This window comes from Plectropomus leopardus, chromosome 20 (assembly GCF_008729295.1).
Source record: "Plectropomus leopardus isolate mb chromosome 20, YSFRI_Pleo_2.0, whole genome shotgun sequence".
Taxonomy (NCBI): domain Eukaryota; kingdom Metazoa; phylum Chordata; class Actinopteri; order Perciformes; family Serranidae; genus Plectropomus; species Plectropomus leopardus.
In genome coordinates this window covers 11,224,876-11,249,241 of record NC_056482.1, presented here as the reverse complement: position 1 = coordinate 11,249,241, position 24,366 = coordinate 11,224,876, and the positions used below count along the sequence as shown (strand labels likewise).

The 24,366-nt window shown below is 40.5% G+C and overlaps 1 protein-coding gene across 5 annotated transcripts in view; it reads left to right on the top strand.

Moving 5' to 3' along the window:
• Nucleotides 1-24,366, top strand: part of LOC121959476 (nucleus accumbens-associated protein 2) — a 34,966-nt gene that overhangs the window by 3,093 nt on the left and 7,507 nt on the right. The window contains exons 2-6 of one of the 5 annotated variants that reach the window (XM_042508761.1): nucleotides 13,148-13,170; nucleotides 14,808-14,847; nucleotides 20,462-20,643; nucleotides 20,757-21,524; nucleotides 23,196-23,372. In XM_042508761.1, coding sequence (XP_042364695.1) covers nucleotides 20,532-20,643; nucleotides 20,757-21,524; nucleotides 23,196-23,372 — 1,057 coding nt within the window. In that variant the 5' untranslated portion in view covers nucleotides 13,148-13,170; nucleotides 14,808-14,847; nucleotides 20,462-20,531. Of the gene's footprint in view, nucleotides 1-13,147; nucleotides 13,171-14,807; nucleotides 14,848-18,760; nucleotides 19,343-20,016; nucleotides 20,114-20,461; nucleotides 20,644-20,756; nucleotides 21,525-23,195; nucleotides 23,373-24,366 lie in introns of those variants that run through there. The other 4 variants (XM_042508760.1, XM_042508759.1, XM_042508762.1 and 1 more) reach the window with 4 other exon arrangements.

Here is a 24,366-nt window from a genome sequence, read left to right as displayed (position 1 = left end):
CTAATTAGTTGTGTAGGTGTCAAGGTGGTTTTCCCTTAAAGTGGCAGCGATTAAAATCTGATTGCAAATTATACTTAACCATTTCCAGGTCTGTATGGCATTGGCACTGTGTGGCTAACATGCAAATGTTTTGTCATGTAGTTTTTCCTGTTGTGGCATTTTACACATGACTCATTAACTATTTAATGTGCCAGAGAGACAGGAAGGTAAGGGGGATAGTGTGGTTCTCTTTCTAGTGTGGTGATAGTGATTCAGTATGAGAGTAGTTTAGTGTAAATGCCTGGCAAGTACATCAATCTGAGATGACATTAAAAGTCCAGTGACTAAGATTTAGGGGCTTCTATTAATATAAATGGCATAACTATGTTTTCATTTGTTTACACTCACTTGGAAATAAGAATTGTTGTGTTTCTGTCACCTTAAAATGAGCAATTTATATCTACAGTTTGTCTCCCAAGGCATCCGCCATGTTGTTCTGGAGTAGCCCAGAATGGACAAACCAAACACTAGCTCTAGATAGAGCAATATCTTTATTTGTATTGGCTACTATAGATCTCTTACACACTTGACACATCGAAGAAGTTTCAGTTCTGCAATTTCACTGCGAAATGCCATTGAAACCTACATACTTGACCATTTAAAGAAATCCCCCAAATGACCATTTGTTGATCAATATCTCACCGTGTCTTATGTTGAATTTCGATGAAAAATTTATCTCATGCCTCCACAATGAGCCAAAAAATCCAAAACAGGAAAAATTCTTGATGAATTAAAGCCATAGGGGTCCATGTTTGATAGCAGCAAAACTGTATCAAAATATCTATTTAAAAACTCGTATACAACTCGTAGTATAATTCAAGTCTAATTTATTAAATTGTATGCTCAGTACTTCCCAAACAGACAGTCCTATTTAACGGGAAACTGAACAGAAAGTGACACTTATCTATAGTCTCTTGTATGCCAGACTCCATTGACAAAAAAAAGTAATTATACCTCACTGAACATGGGAGCTGCTTGTCTACCACTGCCTCAGTCAGTTAGTTTGTTTGTTATTGTGCCGTTTTTGTGTTTTAAAGGGTGAATACAGATTCATCAAAGTCGTACAATAACACAAATTAACAAACTAAACAAGGCACCAGTGGACCAACAACTCCTGTGTTTAGTGAGATAAAATTACAGTTTTTTTTTTTCAATGAGGTTTTGGCTTTGAAGAGAGCAAAGTTAGGTTTCAGTTTTAGCCCACTGCCCTCTCAGAAAGGGCTGTCTGTTTGGAGAGCACTTAGCATGCGACTGGATAAATGAGATTTGGATTATACTGCACAAGTTGTGTGAAAGGTTGTGAAGGGATATTTTAATATAATTTAGCTTTAGTTACTCGTGCACCCCATGAATTCAATTGATCAAGAATATTCTCCATGTGAGCCATGAGAGAAAAACAAAGTTTTCTTCACAAATTCAGCAATACACTGGTTGAATAATTAATTTACAAATGGTCATTTGTGGGGTGAACTATTCATTAAATGTGTGCCAATCAAAGGGTTTAAAAGATATCATGGGAAGGTATCCACTCAACTCCATGTGTAGGTTAGGAGTATAAATCATCGACTTCTGAAATGCAGAAAACAAAGTTAGAGGCCTCAGTGACCTTGCCTTGTCTACATATTTTCTTATCAAAGCCAAAATTCAGTTGGGAGTCACATCAAATCAGATTGACTGCTAAACAGGTGAATCTGGCAGCACTGCTAAAAGATAAATTAACTTAGATAAACTAAATTACGTCCAAATGATCAATGTTCCCCTGCTCTGTCTAACTGATATACAGAGGCTACCCAGCAGGTAACTTCATTAAATCAATAGTAAAAAATGTTTGGGTAAGAAGAGGGAAAATAATCAAAAAAGAGAAATCAGTCTTTGATGATGTATACAGTGTGTGTAAGACATAATCAATAAAGTTGGCAAGAAAAGATTTACCCTGGATGACACTTAGTTTTCAGCCAAACAAGATGTGCATGGCGTAAAAGGTGATTGCTAAAGCCACAGAAGAGGGTTGGGCAGTTCCTCAAATTCACTACTCATTTAATAGGCAATTTAGCAGAACTTTTTCTCTTGGATTTTGCTACTATCTTTTGTCAGTCCCTTGTATTTTCAACCTCCCTCTAGGAAACCACAGATTTGAGGATAAGATAAAACATAGGGAAAATATATGTGGCTTTTTCTGTTTATTTATGCACCCTTAAAATGAATATCTCTTTGCTCCAGTGGTTTGTAGTCCAAATAGACAATAATTTAGCTATGAATCTTAGTTTCTGCTTCCACAAAGTACACATTTTCTTTTTTATTTTCATATTCTGTGTGCAAACACACAGGTACAATCCATTTATGTTGAAATACAGCGAAATAATGAGGGAGCAAGTGAGAGAAAGAGAGGATCAGCAAAAGCCATTAGGAATCTTGAAATGTAACTGATTTGGGCTGCTTTGGCTCGCTGTGTGCTTTTCAGGAAGCCTTCCAAGAATTTAGACAATGAACAGTAAACATGGCATGTTCCTCAGAACAATTCCACATTAGATCTCAAAGATCACGTGGCTCCCTTTTTCTCAGAATCGACTGCCCCCACACCGCACTACATTGCAGATAACTGTAGCAGCTAAATCTCATGTTCCCTGTGTATGTACTGTATTTACACTTGACAAGGAGCTCGCACAAACTGACAAATGTGCAGAACCTCTCTCTCTTTCTCTTTCTCTTTTTTCTTTTTCTCCCTCTCTCTCACTTTCTCTCTCTCTCTGTCTCAGAGATTTCTGGTAAGTGACATGTTTGGCCGTTGGCATAATGCCTAGCAAGATCACATGGCATGAATGTCGTGCCTGTGCTGTGCGAGTGTGTGTCTGTGTGCATGTGTGTGCATTTGTGCCCGAGCAAAAAAAAGAAAAGAAAGGGAGCATGTGCACATTTGATTGTTCCAAGTATTTTTTCAGCATGAATAGGAGCACGTAGCCGTAGCAGACAATTACAGAGTGCTGAGAAGTATGACGAGGATGTGTTTCTGATACAGTCATGAGATTGAATTCTCAAAGTGGATGGAAAATTCGATTTTGCACAATAACACTTCATAGGCGAAGCTATTTTGCCTCATTTTATGGTATTTGTGGCATCAGCACATAAAAAATTCATGAAGGTTATGTCGCCTTATAGAGAGCTCATTTCTGTTGTTATTGCTCTGTGCATTAAGGGCGGGTCTGAAAAGCTTAAAAAAAATCCAACTTGTTTGTACTGACTGTAATCACTCTTAGTATTACCTGGCATTTGATTGCCAGTTCTGGGAACCTTGGTTGAACTTCTGTATTTAATTTATAGTACGACAGAGCTCACATCCAAGAAGTCACTTGCATTCACTTAAATACATATCTCTAGGGAAGAATGTGTGAGCTTAAATCAACTTTTTAACTACCCCTGTCTTTGCAAAGGCATCATTGTAACTGAATACAGTAGCCTGATACATTTTCTCGGATCCTTCGAGTTTCAGCAAGGGGACATTAGACTTACTGTGAAAGTCAAACCTATAATTCGGGGGATGACGCACGCAGACATGCACAAACACACACGTTCACAAACACATAAATAAACCCCACAGAATCATGCAGACGCACACACTCACACAGACAGAGAGAACGAGCACTGTGGATGGCATTTATCCTCGCAGCCCACCTCAATTTTCCATGCTCTTTTGCTGTCTGCTGTACATAATTTTGCTGCAAACTTAAAGCCTCTCTCAAGACTCGTGCCAGTAAACAATGCTTGCTAATTAGTTCATAAGGTAATAGGGAAGCAAACAGGCTGACCCCTGCTCTGCGGTGATGACCTGTCCTGTATGCACTCTTCATGTCCTTACAGCCTGGCAGAATGCTGGTAGGAGCCAGTGGAAAAAGACAGGAATCTGAGGCGGGTAGTTTTCACTACACAGCCCCCCCACCTCCCTCAGCCGCACCATTTCCCCAGCTAACATGCGTTAGCAATTACTGTTAAATCACAGCATTACCTGCCTGATGCTTTCATTACAATTGTTTGCCTGGCAGAAGGTGAAAGCCACTTGAAATTCTTCCCTGACATTATTGGTTTGTAACATGTTTTAAAAGCCAGAATTGTAATTTGTTCATGGTTATTATGATGGCAACAATTAACTTTATTATCCATTGACGTATGTGTGCTTATTTGTTTGGTGTTTTTTTATTGCCGAGAGTTAGATGAGAAGATTGATATCGCTATCATATCTCTCTGTACATTATAAAGCGGCTATAAGATGGTTCTGCTTTGTTTTTTTGCATGGGTCCACACACTGGACTTAAATGACGTCTGATTCTGATTCACATTCTGTCAATATTTCAAATTGGTATCAAAGACCAGTGCTTATAGCAGCTTGGTTTCCATTCCCTGTTCTTACATAAGCCACCTGGCTGCTGGCAGTAATGTCATATTTGTATCAATATTCTCATCAAACTTTTGACAGCAAATATGCATATTTCCCCAAATTTAGAACTTTTGTTCTAACAGGGAAAAAAATTATTTATATATTTTAACTGGTAAATTTGCAGCTACATGAAAAACACTACAGGCCGCATTGTTTTATATCTTCAGTTCATCAACAAATAAAAATGACCTGACCTTAAAAGTAATAAAAACATCCTGATCTTGATCTATGTTTTCATGACGTTATCTCCTCAGGGAAGACTATTATATATCTTTGTACAGGATCACTTAACAGCAGGCACTAACAGTCACACGAGTAGGAATTGCAACAAATCAGCTCCTAGGAACACCAAAGATATCTGTGTCATAAGCTTTTACTCATTTTGTTGGAACTATTACATGTTTTAGCAATAATGATTTACTCATCCTCAACTGACTCACATCTATACAGTATGTACATATAACTGTGAATAATGCGTGGGATTTTCCTGCCGTGTGTGGGTTCTTCCTTTGTCCGTGTTGTTTACTCAAGAGATAAACGGCTCTGCTCGCATAGGTCAGCTCAGGCCCTCTTCAGTGTTTCACCAGTGTGACGAGGTTAACCAAGGTGGCATGTCATTTGAGCACATGTGTGCTAGCTTGGTGTGGTGCTGACTGCAAGACTCTTAGGTCACAGCAATGTGTGTGTATGTGGATGGGGGGGTCTGTTGGGGGGAGGGTGTATGTACTTAAAATAAATGTGTACATATTGCTGTGCACTTCAGCAAACATGATACACTACAGCACTTAGATAACATCAGGGTTTTTGTCATGGGAAATGCTGCATGTCATCATGAGACGTTCTTTTGATTCACCTACCCCGATCATATCAAACAGCATTTCGTTCCCCCCACTGTTTACTTTTTTCTTTTGCATGCAAGAGGATGAATTAAAGCATTCTGTCTGCTCTAATTGAAAAAAATGTACATGGGGCACTCAGTCAACGTGGGCGCTGCTCTCTGTGTATGTCTTTGTGTGGGTGTGTGTTTGTGTATGCCAGTCTGTAGACAGTGGGGCACTGATGCTGAAAGATGTGTCCTCATTTTTGCATTGCACCGGGCTCCTCTGGCGGTCATGTTGGGCTGCTCTGATGTCACGCATGTGTCACTGCAGAACATTCAGCACAGAAACGACAGCGCGGGGTGATCAAAATGGCATGTTCATGCTCGCCATATCTACCTTCTCACTCTACTTCTGTGTCACTCATTCTTCCTGTCACTCATTCTTTGCTGTGTGGAAACTTTAACGTACAGTTTGTCAAGTTTGAAACATTTTTTTTTTGTCATAATGCCCTCTCCTGCTAGAATCCCAAATTTATTTTTCATCCAGAGAGATGCCTCATGAGGGTAAAAAAAAAAAAAGAGGCGGCTTTGCTGGGGAGAAATTAAACACTGCTTTCACACTTAAAGGTGTCACAATCCTGTCAGAGCACAACCTCATTTTATGCTTTTTAAATTCCTCTCACCTCACCTGGCCCCTGTTTGATTGACACTCTCGCTGCAGCTGTTATCCACCATTTTTAATTGTTCTTGGATGCACTGACATAACATGTCACATTCTTCCAACACGTGAATACCTATAGACCTATTCATTGAGATTGCGTTGCAGCAGGTAACAACCTAATGGCTGACATAGAGAGGTTTTTTTTGTCACTGAAATCAGAAAAGTCTAGATCTTGCAAAGCCTTTTAGTCTCATGGATGGAGCTGTGCCTCAGTAACTACAAAGATAGGATTTCGGTACCAGCCCTCCTAACAATGTATGCTATATTTCCAATATTTTTTCTGGATAGCTCATAAAACCTATTTATTTTATCAAAGGCCTTCTTTCAAACTCCCAAAATCTCTGTTAAAGTATAGGCATGTAATGGGAGGTATCACGGTTTTATGGTATACCAGGGTATTTAGAAATCCTGACAGCGTGATTTTAAATACCCTCAAAAATACGTAACCTCATCTGTCGATTAACTTTATACTGGAGAGGCTGTTTTGAGGCTCTTTTTCGCCCTGGCCACACTGCATGCGTGAGCACTTGGCAGCGTTTGTTGTGACAGGGCTACTGCAGAGCTGCCTACAGTTACAGCTACTGTATTTCCACAGTTAAAAGCACATACTCCACTCATTTATGAAGCTGTGCGAGCCACCGCATTGTTAACAACACAGTCCTGCAAATATTGCACAGTAAAATGCCTTGTGTTGACAACTGAAGGGATTCTGATGACAGAAACGTTATCAGATGACTTCTATTTTGAAATACAGTTAAATGAATAAATTTGTATTTCCTAATGTCTGTGAAAGATAAAGACATTGAAACTGAAATTCCAGGACGATATGAAGGTATGAAAAAATATATACCAAACACACCTATTAAAGCGCAGTGACAGTCAGTCAGTTATGTGGAATTGATAAATAACTCACCATCTCTGCTCAGTTTTTTAAAACACTTCTGCAGAACACTCAGCTACTGTTTGAAACCACATTTTATACAAATGCATTTGTTCCTGTTGTTGGCTCGAATCCACCACCACCACCGCCACCACCATCACCAGCAAACATAAAGCTGTTTGAGGTCATAATGTCAGGAACTCCCCACCAGTCAGTAGAAGTTCCTTGGATGAGTCGAAAACAGCACATCTAACTTGCTATAGCTTCTAGATAGCATTTGACCTGGATGACTAAGAACCTATATAGACAAAAATCCCAATGCTGATATAAAGATAAACATCCACCGACCACATGTGCAGACAATAGACATGAAGTGAGAGAGAGGATAGGAAGAAGGATAGGTATGGTAAACACATAAAAATTTAAAATGTTGCCCATAGAATTAATTTTTTGTAAGTGGTGTAGAGCCACTTGTCTGTAATCAGTGTATTACCCACAGCAGATGGCGGTTGGCGTGCCTTTTCTTGTGAGAAACAGACACAAGTACTGCCACACAGGTTGAGCAAGCTGTATAATGGGCCTTATTCCCCAAAAGCCCTCCCTAAAACGTCGCTAAAAATTAGTTCCATATTTAGAATATTTTTACCATTTTTTGCTGTCAACAGCCCTTTCCAACAGGAACTGAGGTTATACCACTCTCTTCAAAGCCAACAGACTCCATGGGAAAAAAAGGTAATTTTACCTCACTGAACACGGGAGCTGCTGGTCTACCCCTTGATTGTTGTGTTTATGTCCAAACTATTCCTTTAAAACACCAAAGCAGCTCAACAACACAAACGAACTAAACAATCAAGGTAGTGGTAGACTAGCAACCCCTTTGTTCAGCGTACTAGAAGACTGATTTTGTCATTGGAGTCTTATGGAAGCCCTAAGCGGTCATACATTCGTAAAATTTTTTTCCTCCATCTTCCCGAGATAACAGGATAATTTTCTTGAGATCTCAAGATAATGAAATTGTGTTTTCTTGAGATAACGACATAATTAATTTGAGATTTCGAGATAGCAAATTAAATGTGATAGGCCTGAAATTTTCGTCAAGTGATATATCATGCCATGTAGACAGATGGATGCCTTGGACGTTAATGTAGATATGGCGTTTTTATTGTGCGTTTATGCTTTCTACTCTAAAATATTTTTGAATTAATATATGGCCGCTTATGGCTTCCATAGAGTCTGGCTTTGAAGAAAGTATAGAGCATAGTTCAGGCCTCTTCAGAAATGCCTTTAAAGGTACCCTTCAGAGTTTTTGACTACTAGCATTATGGAGCAATGTTTTTATGAGTGGGTCCCTGTTTTGCTTGTACCATTCACACAGTCGAGTACGAACATGCAATCCAAGGCCGATCCAATCCCCACTCTTTGCTGGTTTTACACTATTCAACTGAGCAAACATGGCAGTGTGCCAACCAAGGCAATGAAGAAGAAAACTACAAGCTAGCAAGCATGGATGTAAACAACTGAAGATTTGAAACTTGTTTTGAAAAAGCGCAGTCAATTAGTTTATCAGCCTTCAAAGGTTCACACAGTGTGTTATGTTGAGTAACACTGAACTTTTTTTTTTTCAAACGGGCACCTTTAAGTAGGACATTTATGTTATTGATAAATGAAAAAACATTAAACACCAAATTTTTATTGTTGTTTCTAATTAAAAGTCAATTTCAGTAGACAGATTAATAATGAAATACAGCATGTACAATGAAAATTTGTTGTCACCCACTATTTTCACTCGGTGTCTTTTTTCTGTATAGTTTGCGTGTACAGTATCACCACTGATATGCTTTCATTTCATGCTGATTCATCCTATTTCCTCCATTTTTCAGTGTCTTGTGCATCACGCAAATCAAATCATATTTGGAACAAATGCGTTCAGTGTGTCACCACTGATACACATGCACTCGCAAACATACAGACCTCCTGTGAAATCTAACCTAATTGTAGTCCTTGTGTGACAGTCAGTGACACTCAGCAGGCCGTCTCATGGCCCTTGTTGTCCCCAGATGAAGGTCATGCTAGAAAAGATATCATTGGGGTTTTAGGGCCCTGTGCTTTTCAAACAAAGTGCAAGCAAATGCACAAAACGGCTGCATTTTAGCGAACTGGAGTATCAGATGTCTTGTGGCCAGGAGCGCTGGGCCAGCAGTGACACACCTGCTTTGTAATTGTACTTGCAAGAATAAATTATCGAGTAGCTCAAAAGGCAGGCATCAACTACAGCCAATTAGCTCCTTCTTGAACCTGTATACTCCCTGCCATGGCACAATCACAGTTTAGAAATGAGGGAGCACATTCAAGATGCCACAAAAGCTTCTCCAGAGACTAAACTGATGTCCTTGTCAAAACAGAGTCACAAGGCAAGAGTTCAACACCCCTACTGTGATGCCAGGGGCAAATTGCTTGTTTCAACTGGAGTTCATTTTCCTCGAGATGAAAAGTTGTCTGTTCTTACACACCTAACTTTTTACTGTGGAAAAGTTTGATAACTCTCATTCACACTGTTAACACTTAAGCAGGGCTGCCCATAAAGGGAGAAAGGGGGCGGGGGACGGGGGGCTTTGTGCGGCCCATGGGGGGCAGCTGTGAACACTGTTTTTCCCAAAAATAAGAAATAATAGTGACATTTTATTTTGAACCAAAATATTCGCCATTACTTATTTGAATAAATAAAAATTCTATGCATGTATTGCTGCTTTAGAAAAAATGTAGCCTGTTTTGTAATGAAAACTCTTCAGCGAATGGTATCAGTCATGGATATGTAAAGATGTCTGGATACAGTGTTTGTGGCAGAACCCCCTTCATTCCTATGAAAGTTGCTCAGTGGCACATGAAACAAAATTAGTTCAACAGCTGCAAAGAAAGTTGCCCGGATAATGGGTACTGCTTCCGCATCATTTAACCCTTTGAAACCTGGGCAAAATGGCTTGATTTCTCTCAAATACATGGGAAGAGAGTAATGAGTAACTTGACCTAGAAGTTAGTAAAAAGTAAAAGAAAATTACCTGAAAATGATCAAAAATCAAAACATAACCCCCTTTCAAACAAACAACAACAAAAAAACAGGAAAGTAAATATATATATATAAAAACAAAGCAATAAAGTGAAAAAAAGACTGCAAAAAAACCTAATATAATTATGATAATTATAAATATTGTTCTCTTCACTTCTTGCCAAGTTGCTCAGGTTTCAAAGATTGACTTATATTTGCTTTTAGTATTTGTATATATTTATTTTACTTAATACATGTGAAAGGTTCTGAATGCAGCACAAGAAAAGTGATGTTGATCCAGGTTTCAAAGGGTTAAACCCATAGAGCAGACTTTAATGCTCAGCTAACTTCAGTGGGCATAAAATCATTTAATCTTGCAGCTCTTCTAGACTTTCCAAATATTATCAGACTGAATGGATCAAATTCAGTTGTGAATCATTTTGTGGGGGTTGTGCCTCAAAAAATGTGTCCACTGATTTACAGTCATCTCTTTCTCTATGTAAATGCAAGGGGAAAGTCTTCTGGGGCCACATGGCAGAATGGAGGAAGTTGTAATTCTACTGTTTGACCTCTACAAAAATTGGCTTCAAAGCCTGGCGCACTCCTAGGGGCCCTGGGGGCCCATTCACTGGCCCTTTTCAGGGGCCAAGTTACTTCTGTGGGCAGGCATTTTATGTACACCGAATTAATTGAGTCTAGAACAGCTTTGCAATAAACCCTAATTTCATAAAGGTAGGATAAGAAAAACTGTATAACCCTCCCCCTTTTTTAATAGACAGTAATTTTTATACACCCCCTAACTTTGCAGTCAAACTGTACTTAAATGTGCTTACCAAAAGTAACCCCAATATCAGTTTGACCATTTGTTTTCAAATAAGGCCATGACCAAACAGGCAAAGGTGGTAGGAAAAAATCTGCCTGAGCCCATCAAGACAGAAACTTTGCTTGCAGAAGATAAGTGTGCACTAGCATGAAATTAGGGCCCTCAGGCTTATGAAAATTGTACATTTCTATGTTACGCTTTAGAAACCCACCAGTCACATGGCAGCAGGAGGCCAATGCCAATGTATAGGATTTAAGTAAGAAACTGTCCCAAAAAAAGAGATATCACATGGCAGTCATGGTGCAGTATGCTGTATCACTGTGTTACACACACAAATGCTGCTGCTTAACATACACACATTTATTCAATGCTTCCTGAATTGTGTCTTGTGTTGGTGGACTCTCTCTTTCCTCCTTTTCTTTCAGTGCTTCTTGCGTAGCTTCCCTTTAAGTTGGAACTTTTGGGGGAATTTTCGGTCTTGTGTCAGTGTTTGTTCGAAATATCTCAGTCTTGCGTGAGTCCTGGGCCTCAGTTTCCCTGCCGCTCTAACGTCACACTTATGTGTTGCTATAAACTGGAACGACCTGCTGGCCCCCGCAGTTCTGCAATATGAGCTTAGTATTATCGAAAAACCCAACTGTCTTTGTCCTTAAACACTTTCTCCTGATGTTCTCATGTTATACTGTATTCTCTACACTTTTCCCCAGTCATTTTTGTTTCCAAGAAAATGCCAGTTTGGGAAGCCTCTTTGGTGGAGTTGACATTTTGGAGTCAGTAATGTGGAGGTGGAATCTCTTTTGATTAGAACAAAGTGTCAGATTGTTGATATCACTTGGCTTCGTCTGTTGCCTTGCTATGACAAGCAGACACAAAATGCAACTGTCTGAAATGAAATTACACCATATATCAAGTTATGGGACACTGATTCAGTTTTGAATAGTAATATTATTGATACAGCCAGCCAGGACTATTTAGCTATTTGGTATTCAGATTTTTTTTTCTCCACAATTCTTCATCCAGAACTCTTTTTAAGCGTTACCTTTCTGTATCTTGCCGCCTGCGATTTCCCTGTTCCTCTCTAACTCACTTCTCTCTGTGACTGTGCTTTGTCAACTTCTCTCTTGTTCTTTTCTATTTGCATCTTTCACACACACTCCCTCTATCTGTCCTCTCTCCTTTTGTTCGTCTATCTCCTCTATTCCACCCCTCCTTTTTCGCCTCTCTCAGTTTAATCTCCCCTCGTGGACCTTTCAATTTTTCTCCCTCCTCTATCTCTATCTCTTCAGCTCTTCAACTGTATGCCCAAAAGCCATCATGTATATTCAAGGGTACGTGGGTTGATACGTTTGTGTGGATGGGTGTGTGCAGCAATCCCGATGTCCTAGTCACTGGTGTGATGTAGTAGCCGCTGCTACCGTTTGTTTGTTTACCTCCCACAGCCACTTGGAGTTCATTAGCAATGCCTTTGCCTCAGGAGGATCACACACACACACACACACACAAACACACACACACACACACACACACACACACACACACACACACACATACTCTCACAAATGCATACACACAGACGGCCTCTTCCTCAGTCTTTCCCACTGTCTGGTTTCTCTCACACAAATCACATCGACTTACAAGCTAAACTGACAGGTAGCCCACCGTTGCAGGAGTTTTTTGTCACAACTTTGTGTTTAATAATTTCTCCAACCGCTGCGAGAGTGTTACGTACAATAAGAACAGTAAGAAGCGATAGTCATTAACTTGCTGCAGTGCTGTCTTTCTCGATAAAGCTGCTGCATTTTTATGTATATATTTGTGTATACGCGTGTTCCTTATTCCTGCACAAGGTAATGGATGGATGGGTGTTTTTGTTCATTTTGTACAAATGACGATTGAGCCTTTAACAGTTTGATTTTAGGGGAAATAAACCGTGTCCACTAATTACAGTAGCAGCAGGCAATAATACAGCATGCGATAGGTCTTGGCAATAAACCAAATTTATCAAATAACCAAAATTATGAATTTTTTACCAGTCCAAATTTCTAAATGGATTGTCTTCATTAAATAAAATCAAATTGAGAATAGCTGCAAAAACTGGCAGGGTTATCACTTCAGTTTCTTTCTAAATTACCTTGTGGAACTGATGCTCAGTTTATTCGTGGTGCGCCCGCTGCTTCATTTTTAGCCATTTAAAAACCAGAAACAAGCTGTGAGCACAATACCTTTTAGTTGAAAGGGCTTGTTAGCATGCAATTGCCTATTTCCATGTCGAGCAGATTCAGAGTAACGCTAGCATTCATTTGAAGTCGTGTTTCTGGCTACATGGCTATTGTAAGTCCAATATTCACTCTCTTTTTGTTGTTTTTTTCCGTCCATGTTTCCTGAGAAAAAGAAGGGGAAGAAAGTCTACATGAGGTAATAATTTCTTCTTACGTTGCTTCTACGTGCGTTAGGCCCTAACGAACTTTGTCTGTCTGCTTTTCATGGTTGGCAGGCAGGTAGGTCAAAAAAAAAAAAGATTCCATAGGCCATAGGTAATTTTGACAAATTACAGTAGGAGCAACACAGGTGAATATAATGAAATTAATTATGACAGAATTACATTTAGCATCTTTGATTTTCTACAATTCTACAATTCGACAATTTCATTTAGTAGACGCTTTTATCCAAAGCGACGTACAACACAAGCAAGAATTTAGACTTAAAGAAAAAAACCCTTAGTAAGTGCAAAAAGTGCTTCAGGTGCGATTGGTCACAGGTATATTGCCATCTAGTGGCAAGTGCTGCACAGCCCCAACCCCCAACCCCCCCCCCCCCCCCCCCCCCCCCCCCCCCCCCCCCCTTTTTTTTTTTTTTTTTTTTGGAAACCAAAGTAATAACCAATAGCAATCTCAGCATCTGAGATTCAACAATCTCAGTATCACTACTTAATTTTTAGGATCCCTGTATCCTGCATGCTTTCTAACTGTCACTCTCACTGGAGCACTTGAATAGAACAGAGCCATCATTAGTGTTACTGGTAACATTTGTACTTTTCCTCCAATGACAAGTCAAAATTCTGCTGTAAGAAAGCATTATTGTTGTGCAAATATCAATTGTTGGTTTCAGTGACAAGCTAGCAGGCGACTTCAGAATAATTGTCATGGTAATGTTAATTATAACCAGACGTTCAACAAATCAGTCAATTGACGGTCCATTCAGGGTTCACACAGCCATAGAAAACCTAGAAAAGTCATGGAATTAGTAAAAATGACTGAAAACTGAAAAGTCCTGTAATTTTGTTGTGTGTAAAGAAATACAGTAATCTTTTTTGGATAACCTTCCACAAAATGTAACGTGATGGCAAATCTCAATTCCATAGCAGTTGATTATTGATTATTGATTAAGGTTTCTGTAATTATCGTCGATGTGTGCGTTTTCTTTGCCAACACATACGTTCCTTCATTTCTACCCACTTTCAGTTTTTCCCTGCTAGCTGAAATTATGTTGAAAAAAGAGTTTGAATCAGTTTGAAAAACACTGACGAAGTGGGAAAAGAAAAAAAAGGGTCTTTGAAAAGTCATGGAAAAGATGTAATAAGTAACATTTACGCATTAAAATGTGTTAAAATGACTAGACCTACTATAGATTTTGTTGAGTTATGTACTTTCATTATTCCAATGTCTCATCGATGTTCAATGTAATTTTATGTAAGGTAATGGTGCATTTAATTTCATTGCCTATCAATGGTGTCATATCTCCCTTTATGTAAATAGTCAGAGAGTAAGAGAGTAATCCTACAATCTCACAGAATTAAACTCCGTAACAGGATTACAGGTTTTTTTCTGCCACACAGCATACTTTTTTATTGATTGCATGCCACTTTGTAACACAGTTATCTAGTTGAGACCTAATTCATGCATATATTTCAATATCAGTACAGTTTACTAAAATATGCTACCTAAGCGGCTCATGCCAGCCACTGACCTAATGCGTACATTAATGTTATAATCTTACAATATGTTCAACATGCTCATAATCATTACTTTTATTATTCTTTTCCTTTTTTTAAGATTGTGCTGGCCCACCTCACAGTTGAATTTGCCACATAAGGTTAGTTACATTAGCACTATGGGTAGTCTATTGCTAATGGTAAGTTAGCATGTTAACATTATGTTGGCTGACGTTACTTGCAGCTGTTTCATTGGAATTAATGAAATGACATAACATAAATAATTGTGACTATAAAGTTATTTGAACATTTTTTTTAAAATATTATTTCATCTGTTAACATGAATTCTGCCTGAGTCATGTCAGATAGATTTTCCTCTGTTGTTGTTTGACAATTAAGACATCTCCCATGATCCCACACAACTTCACAACATCATCAGTATTTTTTTTTCTAACCCTGTCTAAATTTAGAGACCCTGCAGTGGCAAAAATGACATACTGTGTGTTAAATTAATTGTGACAAAAGGTTTGTGGTCACCTTATCCAGCCCAAGTATGCGATTTTCTCCATAACTTTATTTACACATTGTCATTTTTCTATTGTCACAGACAGCATTGTGGCATTCGTTAAACCTGAAATTCAGCCTTTTTTTTTTCTCCTACTCAGACCACGAGTTACATTATTGCTGCATATTGAGTGAATACAAGTGGAAAGATACCAGACAATATTCAGCCCACAACAAATCATTTCATAGTTGTCTGTTTGTTACATAACTGCATGAATCATAGGGAGATTTTTTTTCTTTTTCTTTTTTTTTTAAAGAAAAGATGATTTTGATCCTGACTATGTGCAGACAACTTCACCCAGCGGGGTCTATACACAGAGAATGATGTTGCATTATAAGCAGTGATAAGCAACCTCTCTCACTCTTTCTCTCTCTCTCTCTCGACATCCCATAATGATACTCAGACAGACTCAGGCAGACACCCGCTCGGTCCCGATTGGTAGAACTGTTGCCAGGGAGCGTTGCCGTCTCAACGTGGATAGAATCTGTTGTCTGGTACACTTTAGACATGAGAACAACTGCAGGATCTGAATATTTATAACGAGGGGACTGTTCATATTGAGATTATATAGAGGCAACATAAGCAAGAGAGGAAGGAGCTGCTCCGATTTAGCTCGCTTAAAAAAAAAAAAATCTTTTAATTTGCATTTATTCGTGGATTAAATTAGATATTAATTATGTTATTACTTTCCGAAATTTGTCTTCTTAGTGTGTGTTTAGATCAATTAGTTTTTTCATATCTGCATCTTGAATAAAAGTTACTGCGACCCCAACTCAACTTTAAGATTCAACTTACGTGAACTGTTTCATAAAGTACTAAAAAACAAATACATGAATCATAATTGCGCATGACTTTTGTTTCATATATTTGAATGTTACCCTATTGTCACTTGGTGGATATCCACAGTATAACTAGTAATTAAATGTGTGTGTGTGTGCGTGTGTGTGTGTGTGTGTGTGTGTGTGTGTGTGTGTATGTGTATGCATGTGTGCCATCTGGCGAATCATTTCATTTCTTCATATTATTCAAATATGCCTGGACCTGCTGCTACAGTTAATAACACTGTGCGTAGGTATGAATCCTTGATTAAAATGGATGTAACACATTCCAACAAAGCAGACAACAGCAATCAGAACAGCATTCAGAGCTCATATCTTGACTCACAAACTACACCGGTGCGCACACCCTCACACATACACACACACACACACAAATGCCTGACATACAGTGCCAAAAGTCACAGCCTAGTATATAACGATGATTATAAAAGCACGCCTTGGTATGTGAGAAACTTTGACATGGTAATGCAAACACAGAAGGAAATGAGGACACAAGTGGCGGAGAGGCACACACACCCACATATATAATCACTCGTTAGTCAAACAAGTTGAGGGAGTTCATGCCTTATATTTTTTTATCACGGATGTGCAAAGTCTATATTTAATGCAGGCAGAAGGAGGTTGCAAATTTCCATGTGGATGTTTGCGCTTTTTATGCATGTGCCCATCCCCGAAATGCACATGCATATTTGTATCAAATTCATCCGTGCATACATTTACATGAACATGCGGCTGTGTGTCTGTGTATATGTGCAGTGTGGCACACCGCCGTCCTGTCTGCCTGACTCAACATATTCTCTGTTCACTCTCCTTTGCTCTTTTTCTCCCCCCCTCCCTCTTCCTCTTTTTCCCTCCCTCCCCTCCTCTCCTCCTCTCCCTCTCCCTCTCGCTCGGCCCGGCTGGCACGTACATGCATGTCTGTAGACTCTGTACTGTGCTTGCTGCCGTGGCACGCGCCAACCTCACTGCAATGCAGCCCTGTGTGCATTAATTGGCAGAGAGACAGTGGGTATGTGGTATGCAGGGCGGGAAGGATAGCGAGAAAAGGGAGCGGGGAGAAGCAAGAGGCAATGTAAGGACACAATAGTGACAATGACTGATGGATGGACCGACGGACAAGCAGTCTGGCAGATTCACAGAGGGACAGACAGACACACAGAATGTGTATTGCTGAGTGTGCACAGGGAGATTACCTGACTGTGTGTTGCAGCGTGTGTAAGAGAACAGGGGAGGGGAGAGTGTGTATATGTCTGTTTGCATTAGTGTGTTTGCGGATTTGTGTCTCTTGCGTTTGACTGTGCTTTTTGTGTGTGCTCACTCATGTGTGCCTATATGTGCCGTGCAGATATCACACTGCTGGGGCAAAGCTCTCTAAACCAAAGTCTGACTCACTGTATTCAACGCTTTGTGATATCCTCCCTTTCGTATTTCCGCTGTGAGTGAAGAGTAAAAGTTTGCTCAATCTAGCACAACTTTCTCCACTTGAGGTTTCTTTGGCAAAAAAAAGAAAAAATGAAGCACAATGTGTCTGGATATTTTCCGGGGACATGCTCTGATATAAAAAAGCTTTGCATCAGCTTTTTTTTTTTTTGAAAAACAGATTGTGTGTTGTGAGGTGAAAAAAAATGAAGATTTGGAAATCACTTGCTGAAATATTTATTGTCTACATGCCTCTGCCACTAAAATGCTGTGCAGAGGTCAGAGAGCTTCCTCTATTGTTTTCCTACTCCGACATGCAAGAATTACACAACATTTACATGTTCATGTGTGCACTGTACAAACGCACTTACTCATCTGTCACAGCAATTGTGAATTCTTATCCTCCCACACACATCTTTCTGGAACTTATCCTGTCTTTTAGCTGTTGCCTTTTATCTTTGCGTCCCTGTCACAGGCTGCGACATCTGGCTCCTGTCCTCCCTTATCCACATCAAGCAACATTTAGGGAGGCCTTCCATGTGCTGGTCAAAAAAAAAAGCAACAACAGAAAACACCGAAATGTCACCTGAATAAGCTGAGCCAGCAAAGTGGAGGCGTGAATTAATCATTTAATTTACCAATTCATGTAGAAATACGAAATAGTCTTAGCGTGAAGACAGAACTTCTCTCCGCTCATGTGTAGGTGTTTGGCAGCGAAGTCCTCGCATGATTCAGAGAAAATACACAACACTTGCTCAAAAAGTAAAACCTCTTTTTTTAACTACTGTCCTCCGAAGATGGTAAGACAATGGGAAATACCTTGAAATGACAGACTGTGTTTTTGATGAACCTTTTTTGAATTCTAAAATTGGAAGGATTAGAGGATTACTGCATCGCTTATAATAAAGCTTCCAGTTTAGTAAAGCTTTGCTTTACCAAGACGTGACGCACTCTCTCCAGACTTGCGTCAAACAGGGATTTCAGAAGTTTCAGTATGTTAAATTAATTAATGGTGACCTCTGTGCGCTTTTCTCATTTCTCTTTTGTCTTAGTCATCCTCTTCTCCTTCTCTTAGACCATATAGGCATCTGTGTCCAGGGGCAAGTGGCAGAAGTTGCTTCAACCTAATTGTCTTTCTCTACTCGTACTGTCCTCAAATGACTTTCTCTCTGTCTCAACTCTCCCCTCCCTCCCTCCTTCGCTTCTCTCTAGCTCTGCCCAGTCTCTGTCTCCGTCTGTAACTGTAGCCTGTGTTTTTCTCTCCCTCCCACTCCCTGCGACGTATAGATACTGCATTGATCAGACACACGCGCGCAGACACATGCACACACACGCACACACTGAGCCTCCCACTCCTTTCATCATTGATTCGCTCTGCTCTGCTCTGCCTCTCTCCCCATTCTCTTTCTCCCTCTCTCACTCTCTCTCTCTCTCTGTACAGCGGCACTTGTTGAATTCAACCCTTGGAGAATAGAGAGAGGGGAGAGAGAAACAGAGAGAGATAATGACAGGGAGGCAGAGGGAAGCTTTGAGACAGCGCTAGAACAGACAGTGAGCAGAGAGAATGGGGCTTTGGAGGATATAGAGATAGAAGATAGGCTGAGGGGGAAGACAGTCAGAGGGAAAAGTCAGTCAGACAGCAGAGAGAATCATCTTTGAGACACCGGGAATGGCACTTTAAGTGAAAGAGAGAGTCCACCAGACGGAGTACATCAGAGTGCTCCCCTTCCATCTCTAACTACTCCTCTCCTGTCCCGACTGCTGCTGCCGCCACTGCTGGTGTGTTAGTGTGTGCTCCGTGGTGTGTTTGAACCCGAAGACTGGCTAACACAGGTCAGAACTGTCTGGGATAACAGTGAGCGCTTTTCTCTGCATTTGTGCATGTGTGAAAGAGAGAGAAAGAGCGGTTAAGTCGTGTGCTGGTTTCTCCAGGTGAGTGCTTGCGTGCCAGAGTACACAGTCATTTCCCTATGCAGCCTGTGCTGTGTGTGTGTTTGTGTTTAGGCGTGCACACTTTTATGTAAGTAAGCCAGAGTGCATGCCTGTCTGTATGGAGTGCATGAAGTGGGAGAGAGAGTGTGTGTGTGTGTGTGTGTGTGTGTGTGTGTGTGTGTGAGTGAGAGAGGCGGTGACATTTTTTTTTTTCAGTTTGTATTCCTGGAAACTGTTCTGCAGCATTGCTTAATAATGAAACCAGTGCGTATATATGTATGTGTGTGTGTGTGTGTGTGGGTTGGTGGGGAGAGAAAAAACAATGACACAGGGTTCAGGGAAGGGAAGAAGGCGCAAATATGCCTGGAGTGCGTAACTGAGAAGGAGAAAAGAGAGCTTTCAAAGTTAATGTGAGATTGTGTGTTTCCAGCCGGAGTTTAGAAATAGGACAAATGCTGACAGCGGCATATAGAGTGGGTGAAATCAAGGAGCATTTCTAAAGTTGGACATGAAAAACTGGTTGTCTTCAGTGTGGTTTCCACCCTCTGAAAAGTTCTTGTCAAGGCTGATTTACAGGTCATTAAAGTCCTTGCTTGATGCATAAAGTGAAATACATGGAGGGAGTCCAAGGTTCCTGGAATTTAAGTCATGCAAAAACAACATAGCCTTAAGGTATTTCACAATGTCCTCATGTACAGTAGGCACGGCATTGCATTGTTTTTTTTTCTTCTTTGTGAACTGACTTGACTCCTCCTTTCTTTCTCCTGCCTCGACTCTCTCACCCACTATCTCCGCATATCCATCTCTCTTTCACACACCTCTCACTTCTCCCTCAACTGTATTCATTTTCTCACTTCATCTCAAACTCTATTTTCATTCTCTTCCCTTTTAAGATCCTCTCAATTTTTCCCTTTTTGCCTCGCTACCTCCCTCTGGCATGTCTTTTCATCTTTCATGCATTGTCTGCCTTCTTTATCACTGTGTTTTCCAATGCATTCTACATATTTTTTTTCTCAACAGATGCCTCTCTCAGCGGCAGAGTCTGCAGTAAATATCTGAAACCCCATCATCCTCTTCTTCTGTGGCCAACATGTCCCAGCTGCTCCATGTGGAGATCCCGAACTTTGGAGCCACGGTTCTGGGCTCCCTTAATGAGCAGCGCCTGCTGGGACACTACTGCGATGTCTCCATCTTGGTCAAAGGTTGGTTTGTTTGAAGATTTTTATTTTAGTTACAGAACTTTGAAGTTACACTAGAGTTTTGTATCAATGTTCTCACCTTTTTTTCCTTGTTCTCTGTTATTTCCATCAACCAGGTCAGGCTTTCAAAGCCCACCGGGCCGTTTTGGCTGCCAGCAGCCTCTACTTTCGTGACCTCTTCAGCAGCTCCACCAAGAGCCAGTTTGAGTTGCCCTCCTCAGTCACACCTGCTTGCTTTGAGCAGATCCTCACTTTCTGCTACACAGGGAAGCTAACAATGGCAGCTAGCGAACAGCTGGTGGTCATGTACACAGCTGGCTACCTCCAGATTCAGCATATAGTTGAAAGAGGCATGGACCTAATGTTCAAAGCAAACTCACCTCACTGTGACTCGCAGACGGCAGGGTCTTTAGAGGAAGCAGGATCCGAGCCGCAGAGTCCTTGTAACAATGGTAACGGCCTAGCGGTGGCTGCCCTTTTGGGAACCCCAGGTTGGTCTTCATCCATACTCATGCCACAACGTAAGATTAAACTAGAAGGGGGAGAGCCAACACCCGTGACAATACCCTCGACGCAAAGCAAGATTTCGTCTTCAGAGTTGGGGAGCCGGCTGGCGCGGGCTAGCTCACTCTTCTACACAACGGCCGGTGGGACCCCCATTCCTGGTATTCCTCCTTTCCAACTCCAGGGAGCCGGTGGGGGTGGAGCAGCAGGAGGAGGAGCAGGAGCTGAAAGGTCCAGTCCTGGAGCATCCAGCCTGCCAACCACTGACAGTCCTACATCCTACCAGAATGAGGATGAGGAGTTTGAGGAAGAGCCCTACGATGGGATGACGGATGATGCTTACAGTCATCTCTATGGACGCTCAGCTAACCCCTACGGGAGTGAGTATGATATTATCGTGATGCTTTTTAGAATCTTTGTGAAGTGTTACAGTGCTTTGGTGTTTTTGTTGGAGAGCACTCATCACTGGAGCTTTACTCTGGAATATTTTTGCATCATTATAAACTTAAAAAAAAAAAACTCAGCATGTTCCTAGTTAAAAACTAATATTACATTTTTTATCATACCACAAACTCAACTCATTTTATTGCAATACGCTTAATTTTATAGTGTTTACTTTAGTGCTTCACTTTAAAGTAAAAAATGGGTCAAATGGGAAAACAAGATAATCTCAATGTCCACCCTGCGTCAATATCCTCTCGTCAATATCTCCAAAATCTTTCTAGTCATGTAAGATCTGACTAAGTGAATTACTTTCTCAGTTGTCCTTGACTCAGATGGAGGAAACACATTTGATATCAGATTGACCTAAAAGTAAAACTAGGCATGACTTGCAGAAATGTACCGATGAAAGCAGGGTTTATGGAACATAGTTTCTCCTTGTGCAGACTTGTAATGTATGGTGCAAAAAGAAAAAAACCCAAAAACTAATGCACATTAATTTCATCCTAGTTACATTATTTAATCTTTCATAAATCATGTATCCTGAGCATCTTTAAAAAGAAAAAAAGCAGGATGTTGTGCCTCCAGTGTGTGTGTGGGTTCTCTCAGCATAAAGATAGCTTTATGGAGTTATGATTGGAGTGCATCGTGACCAACAACGCACTCCTTATCGCAGCTACAACAGCTGGTCTGTTCTGCTTTTTGTTACAGTTTTCATACTGCTGCAGGTTTGTCCACACATGCACGCCTAGATGCTGTATTCACATGGGTTTGCATTCACACATAAATGCACAGAGCTAATGGACGCACTCAGACTCACATGCATACACACACACACACACCTTCAATCATTCTTAGCATCCTGCTGCTCAAAGGCATCACACAGGTTTGTCAAATTCTAGAGTTTCAGATATTTATGAAATCCACTCTATCTGCAATCAGTCAGAGCACCCCAGGGTGACATTGTGGGATATCTGAGAACCATGCGCGTCTTTCCTGTGTGTGCGTGTGTGTGTGTGTGTGTGTGTGTGTGTGTGTGTGCGTGTGTGCGCGCTTGCGTTTGTGTGGGTATAGGTGTAGGTGTGTGTGTGGTCTCAGTGTGAATGCACATGCAAATGCACACTTTTTTGTGCATTATATGTGCGCATGTGTGCAATTAATGGATTTACTTCTCCTGTCCTCTGTGTGTCTGTTTCCATGTGCATGTATGTGCATGAGAGGATTGTGTGTGTATGTGCATCACACTCACACAAGTCATCTCAGAGGTTAGGGGAAACAATTTTGTGAGTAAGAACCTAACACCCTGCTTCAGATCTGTCCCCCTCCAAAACTCAAGTTGCTGATGCAGCATCATGACTTATCTGGGATACATCTGCAATGCTCTAAAACATTTATGAAACACAACAAGCTTGTATGAGATTACACCATCCTGCTTTACTAATTAAATGTGTGTAGTCTCTGTTTATATGGGGGCACAGAGAGGGTATGGATGATGGTTGTCTTTTGTACTTTATAGTCTGATAATTATATGGATGCATACACATTTGTCTGTTTTTTGCTGTGTAATGAAAGGCATCTGAACCCTTTCTGTTCTCGCTTGCTTTCATCAGTCCAGGACAAGCCAGAGATGGCAGCGATGCCCTTGGCCTTGGAGAGCCGCAACTGTGTGCTGATCCGCAGGGACCTGGTGGCACTGCCTGCAAGCCTCATCAGCCAGATAGGCTACCGCTGCCACCCTAAGCTCTACACTGAGGGGGACCCTGGGGAGAAGCTGGAATTAGTAGCTGGTAGGCACGCACACACAAACACATGTATGCACTCACATGCTTTGACTTGCTCACATTTTATCACATGTGCATGTGCAGAGAATAACTTGGACTGTAGAAAGTATTCATACTTCATACCAACCTTTTGCACATTTAGATCATTTAAAATTCAATAGTCGGTCATTTTAACTGAGTCATTATATTTCAACAAATAAAATCAGGGCATCAGAAAACTTTATCTTTTCCATTGTAAAACAAGAAACTTTTAAAGTAGGGCTGCCCAAGATGGGGCCCAGGGGCCAGAGTTGGCATGCCATAAGATTCAGTTTTGTCTTTCAGATGTTTCTATCAACAAGAACAAAATAATTAGATGTAGTTGTTTGGTATAAATGCTCTTTAAATATGTAGAATCCTTAATTGTTTTTAATTATTTTTCATAATCTGGGCACGGTGACACAAAAAAATGTTATTAGCACATAAAAAATAAATAAATAAAAAAAGGGTAACAGGATCCATATGGCATCGTAACAATACAATGTATTGCAAAACAAAAACAAAAGGTGTTTGCTCTAGGCCTATAGCACACCATTAAGATTCAGTTTTGGCCCTCCAAGGGAAAAAGTTTGGGTTCTGCCTTAAAGCCTATCAAGATTTGCATTCAGTGACTGGGCTAAGAAGCCATTGAATGGGGAGATTACCCATAACCCAATGACCCTTACTAATATCCCTTTTATGTAGGAGATGTGTGTATTTAACCTGCATTTGACCCATAGAAAACTGCTGTCAGAGGTTAATCTCTGGTCATAACCCTTCACAGTGACTTTAGCCCACAACTGTAATTTTAGTGCTACACAATACAGTTAAGACATTTTGGTTAAATTTTGTTTCAATATCAACAACATTTAATTCAGTTCTCATCCCTGATGAAAAGACCTGTTCATAAGCGTATCACTGTCATTAAACCAGACTCTGAGTGGTTTTGCGCCAAAAGTTGTGCTGATCTGAAAAAGACAGA